At 37.1% G+C, this 6,000-nt stretch overlaps 2 protein-coding genes and 1 non-coding gene across 3 annotated transcripts; all 3 read left to right on the plus strand.

Moving 5' to 3' along the window:
- Positions 1–843: 843 nt before the first annotated feature.
- Uba4 (Ubiquitin-like activating enzyme 4) lies at positions 844–2,526 on the plus strand. The gene is made up of 5 exons (XM_088038798.1): positions 844–1,035; positions 1,080–1,266; positions 1,313–1,433; positions 1,558–2,315; positions 2,361–2,526. Exons 1-5 carry the CDS (start codon positions 940–942, stop codon positions 2,510–2,512), a joined length of 1,314 nt encoding a protein of 437 aa, XP_087894924.1. The 5' UTR covers positions 844–939; the 3' UTR covers positions 2,513–2,526.
- Positions 2,527–2,890: 364 nt separating this feature from the next.
- Positions 2,891–4,546, plus strand: LOC148173306 (epoxide hydrolase 4-like). The gene is made up of 2 exons (XM_088039057.1): positions 2,891–3,131; positions 3,275–4,546. The coding sequence occupies exons 1-2, from the start codon at positions 2,925–2,927 to the stop codon at positions 4,250–4,252; spliced, it is 1,185 nt and encodes a 394-aa protein (XP_087895183.1). The 5' UTR covers positions 2,891–2,924; the 3' UTR covers positions 4,253–4,546.
- Positions 4,547–5,696: 1,150 nt separating this feature from the next.
- Positions 5,697–5,778, plus strand: TRNAL-AAG (transfer RNA leucine (anticodon AAG)). The gene has a single exon. It is a non-coding gene; the product is annotated as a tRNA-Leu (tRNA).
- Positions 5,779–6,000: the final 222 nt, after the last annotated feature.

A 6,000-nucleotide genomic window follows, 5' to 3' on the forward strand; every position in this document is an offset into this window, starting at 1 on the left:
ATATCACGTACAATACTTTATTTACCATATAGAGTGGACTAAGTTCCGAACTGATTTACACTTAAAAACGAGAGTAATGTTGAAAAACTCTGAATCGAATGACCCCCCGAAATGTTTTTAAACTAAACCGCCGTAATAAGAATTTGTTCAGCACCTACCTTTTCATTTAAATCCAAAACGGCACCATTAGGTACACTTAACACGCACAGCGCGACATTTGTCTCCGAGTTACAGCATTGAACTGATTGAAATAAAGGGATTAAGTGACTACCGAACTTCCGTAATTATTGAGCAAAACAAAAAATTGTCCGCGTTTGTGTGTCGGTGGATTGCAAGCGCCAGTTTTTTGCTCAATTAGGTAATCACGTAATTTTTTAATTAGTCAGTAGGGGTGTCAGTTAAATAGTGGCTTTTGTTGGAAACGGACATGTAAACATGCGTTTTTGAAAAATTGTGCAAATTTGAAATTAAATAGTTGTAGGATGGGTGCTAGTCAATAGTCTAGAGACGTTTGAGTGTAAAAAAATTTCGCGTTAGTTTCAATTTGTTGTGGTTTGTGGTTTCTGGTTCCTAAAGGGGGACTTAGAGGTATAAAGTCTGACGATACAACGCGTGGGCTGCGTTCAATGGTACGTTATTTCATTTTTCTTAAAATATATAAATTCTGATATTTATTTCATTAATTACAGTAGTAAATTTACTTTTCTTATATGTACATCTCTTCGTAAATTCGGTTACCGCGTCTTCAGCGAGTGTTAAAAAAATTGTATTGTTTACTAGGCCACCAGTTATACAACAAGTCGCTGATTGTTACATTCGACTGTGTGCAACTGACTTGATGGTGGGAATATTTTAGGGAGAGGGCTCTAGTTAACACAAGTATATAAACATAACCTAAAAAAACTGAAAAGTGAAAATCTCGATTTTTCGTAACACGCGATGTCAGCTGAAGAAATCCAAACTCTCGAACAAGAAATCGCAGCTCTTGAACAAGCCCTCGCCAGCAAAAAGTCTCAACTTCAACAAATTAAACAAGTGAGTTGACACTTGACCTAACCTCTCTTATCGGTGTTTTCCAGAATGGGGTCCCTTGCCCGTACTCGCACATTTTGACGACAGAAGAAGTGGTGAGGTATAGCCGCCAGATGATAATGCCCCAAATTACAAATGACGGTCAGATTGCTTTAAAGAAAAGTAAAATTTTAATTGTGGGGGCTGGAGGTTTAGGGTGTCCTGCTTCCTTGTACTTGGCGGCTGCTGGAGTTGGTGAGGAAAGATGACAATTGGATTTGATCACCACTGCGAGTTTCAGGCGAAATACATGTTGTGGACTATGATGAAGTAGAGTTATCAAATTTACACAGGCAGATCTTGCATTTTGAGGGGGATTTGGGGCGCCCTAAGGTCCAATCGGCTTGCAACAAGCTAAATGGGTACGTTTATCGGTTAAATTATTTATTAAAGACTCAGAAATGTTAAAACATTATTTTATATAGAGCACCCGTGATGCATTAGTGTATTACTGGTTGCATGCATAACTAACTCGTTTTCTTTTAGCATTAATAACAACATTAAAGTGGTTCCTCTGCACCTCCAAGCGACTTCTTCCTTGACTTCCTACATAAAAACGGAAAAATACGACGTCGTCCTTGACTGCAGCGATAACGCCCCTACTCGTTACCTTCTCAACGATCTCTGTGTCCTTGAAAACATCCCTCTTGTGTCTGGTAGCGCCCTCCAACTAGAAGGACAGCTTACTGTTTACCACTACAATGACGGTCCTTGCTACCGATGTCTTTTCCCAACGCCGCCTCCAGCTCACACTGTTACAAACTGCGGAGACGGCGGTGTCCTCGGACCGGTCGCTGGACTCATTGGCGTTTTACAGGCTTTAGAGACTATTAAAATTCTGACTGGAATGGGGGGGATTTTGTCTGGAAGAATGCTTCTTTTTGATGGTTGTGATTCTACCTTTAGAAATGTTAAGTTAAGACTGAGAGTTGCTAAATGCGAGGTTTGTGGAGATGATCCGAAAATTACAGCACCTGTGGATTATGAGCAGTTTTGTGGCTCCAGAGCTCACGATAAAGTGGTCAATATTGATATTCTGAAAGAGGGTGATAATGTGGAGGTTGAGGAACTGCCTCAAATATTAAAAGGCAACCATGTTGTGGTCGACGTGAGATCCGAACTGGAGTTTAAGATGTGTAGACTACCAAACACCGTAAATTTACCGTTTTCTTTAGTTACCAGCAACAAAGGAGTCGCACTTCTTGAAGACATTTTGAAGAAAGCCCCCAGTGGTTGTCAACGCGGTACGACTTAAACAACACTTTCTATTAATTCATTTCTTGTTGCAGTGTTTATGCTGTGTAGACGAGGAAACGACTCCCAAAGATCCGTGGACTATTTTCGGCAGAATTTTTCTAATAAAAATGTCACTTTTTTTAATGTTAAAGGGGGCCTTTGTGGTTACTCCAAGAAGGTCGACCCAGCCTTCCCAATTTATTAAAGTTGAATAAGAAATTTGTTGTTTTTTATTGAGTGACGTAGACTTGAATCAGAAAATTCCAATTAAGCGTTACTAAAAACAAGTTGTTTATTGGGGCTGTTTTGTCGCCGGTTCTTCACGTATGGTGGTCGCCGATTAGATAAAATCAATTAAATTTAGATTTTTTATTGCATAAGTCGTAACACCCGTCATGATCACCTTCTATCTAAAGTTCACACACTAAATACGCCGTTTTATCTATGAAAAAGTCTCCAAATTCCTTCAGGTGACTAACCCACACCTAAACATCTCAACTTCTCATAATTCAATGCTTAATCAATGACCTTTGATACGCTCGTATCGGTCCTATCCTTGAAGATTTCTGATAGCGCTTCAGTTTATCCACATCGTACCAACGTGATGCACGTTGAAGATGGCCAACGGCATTGTAATAATCTCAGTGTGGGAAAAAATAAAAATCCATTTCTACACGTTCGTTTTTGGGGTTTGGATAATTTGTAAAATGTTAGCGAAATGGGTGTGGGACCCCAAGAGTTTCGGCACCGGGCAGCAACGTGATAATCCACCAGCTTGTCTTGTCGACTCAGCTCTAGGTCAACACAAATACATCAAGTTGAAGGTTGGTTTCATAAAGAAAAGTTAATTGTCTCGTGGAATCGCACCAGGATTTTGTTTTTTATTCATTTATCATATAAAAAGGTCATTTATTTATCACGTTCTTACATTAAGATCGGATTTTTATTGATTGGATTTGACTTCCAGGGCGTAAAATTCCACTATGTAGAGTCCGGCTCGAAAGACCACCCTCTTATTCTCCTCCTCCACGGGTTCCCCGACTGCTGGCTCAGCTGGAGACACCAAATCCCTCTTCTTTCAGAACACTTCCGAGTGGTAGCTCTAGACCTCAAAGGTTTCGGCGATTCCGATAAACCATCATCTCGTAAAACCTACCGGATTGATATGATCCTCGAAGAACTGCGCCAGCTCATTATTTCGTTAAAAGTTACCAGTTGCACCATCATCGGTCACGACATCGGTGCTCTCTTAGGCTGGTGCTTGGCCCATCAGTACCCTGAAGTCGTCGACAAGTTAGTGGTGGTATCGTGTCCACATCCTAACGTCTACAAGACTATTCAAACTTCAGCTTATTACCGGTGGTTGAGTTTCGTTCAACTCCCGTATTTACCAGAAGTGGACGCTCTTAAAGAAGACGTCAAAATAGTTAATCGGTACCATCGACATCTCCCAGCAAACGACACTTTTTTGGAAGCTTACAAATACGCGTTTTGTCGTAAGGAGGATTGGACCGGACCTTTGAACTACTTTCGGAATTTGTTATACGTAGAGGTAGCTGAAAATAGCCGAACCATCCAAGTACCAGTGGTGTTAATTACCGGTGACAAAGACAAATTCGTCAAGTTAGAAAGTATAGTCAAATCAACGGACTACTGCGAGAAGTTCCATCTGAAAATCGTAGACGGTGCAAGTCATTTTCCACACCAAGAGAAGCCCAGCGTCTTCAATGAAATTCTTTTAAAGTACTTGGTGAAGAACACCAGGACCGTAGAGAGGGTGGGATCTAGAGGTATTATGAATAAAATGTTCGGTGCTGTTAGCAGCACTGTTAAATATGGGAATTCAATGTTAGATAGTGTCCACAAAAAGACTAATGGCGTTGTTGGAAGCATACCGTCCATGAATTTTCTAAGTTACGCCACTGTTTATGATCATGATATTTGATTTTTTGTACGTTAGTGGATTGGAAAATCCAGTTTTCATGAGTGCTGTTTTTATTCATTGTAATTTATGTAACACGGGTAGGAAGTTTGATTTTAAGACTGATTGGGAAGATTTTCGTTCCTAATGTTTGGTTCTAATGGTACTTTATAGATCTTACTTAGATTTTAGTGTGTTTTGGACTATTTTATTACAATGTTTGTACAAACCGCTTTTTTTTGAGCAAATTTTGTGATTATTGTACTCTCCTGCGTGAATTAGTCTTGTGATAGTTGAAATAAAATTTTTTACTGCTTCTTTACGTTGTTGTATTTAAAATTGAACTGATTCTTTTGAATCCATAAATTATTTTGAACTACTAATATTCCAGTAGCCATAGTAGCGTATCTACGGGGATACACTGATTATCTAATTATTTAATGGATTCGTCTAACTTTACTGGCTTGTTTAAAGCCACAAAATGTTACTTTAGCAGACTAGTATCATAAAACGTATTGAGTGATACAAAAAAGTACACGTGTTTTATAAGGAAATTTAAAATAAAATACATTGAAAATATATTTAAAAAATGCATTGGAAAAAATATTTTTGATTAGGGATTTTTGATAAGTTCGGTTGGTGACAAATGAAGTAATGACATTTGTCTAACAAATTTTGAATTTGAATAAAAGTACAGTCGGGGTCAAATTATTCTCGACATTTTTGACATTTTGAAAATTTGAGTGTAGTCTATGCATTACTGTCAATTTGACATGTGAAACTCAAGCAATTTTGTCAAAAGTGACAAAAATAATGAAGTAAATAAAGGGTGGTTTACACTTTATAACAGTCAAACTATTTCGACATTCAAAATAATTTGACCGCGACTGTATTTCTGACGTTTTTTGACTTAATTTTTGTTACCAAATTGTCTTTTTTCCAAAAATTGCTTTCTTTCTGGTTTATTATCCCTACATTTTTGTGATTATTTATCACAAAAAGGAACAAACCAAACAGAAATATTCGATTTGCTTAGTTATTATTAGCAATGTTTATTGATACTTGGATTTAATTTTTGAGTGCCCGCATAGCAATAGTGCCAACATAATCAAGGAAAAGGTTTGCGTGCTAAAATAAAAATAATTTAAATTGTAAAACGCATTTAAGCTTTACAATGAAAGTATTGTTGAGTATAGCAGAAAAATAGTTTTAGCGGACTCATCTGATAACATCGATTCGTGTCCGATAAAATTATTTTGCGTACTTGATACATAAAATACTATTAAGAATTGGCGTTAGTTTTGAGAAGAATGAAGTATATTTATTACTACGCAGTTTATAGATATATCTTGTGAACAATATTTTTGGAAAAAGTGATATCAGTGATAAAATTAATGAAATCTTAATCAATTCGTTTATTCCTAAATTGGGTAGGATAGAACAATGTGGAATAAAAACTTTCACACAAGGTAGCGTGGCCGAGCGGTCTAAGGCGCTGGTTTAAGGCACCAGTCTCTTCGGAGGCGTGGGTTCGAATCCCACCGCTGCCACACTTTTTTTTTCTTTAGATTATTAATTTAATATTATTTCATTAATCTAATAATTCATTAATCTAATAATATAAAAATTTTTACTAAGAATTATTATTATTAAAGAGACGAATTCAACGCCAAATATTGAAAGTTAAAAGGAAAAACCATACTTCAATTTTAATCTTTACTTAAACATCTAATTTTGAAATATGCAAGACTAAAGCAAGCAAAATAAATTTA

Source organism: Gnatocerus cornutus, chromosome 6 (assembly GCF_029298725.1).
Source record: "Gnatocerus cornutus isolate USDA-ARS CGAHR chromosome 6, icGnaCorn1.1, whole genome shotgun sequence".
Taxonomy (NCBI): domain Eukaryota; kingdom Metazoa; phylum Arthropoda; class Insecta; order Coleoptera; family Tenebrionidae; genus Gnatocerus; species Gnatocerus cornutus.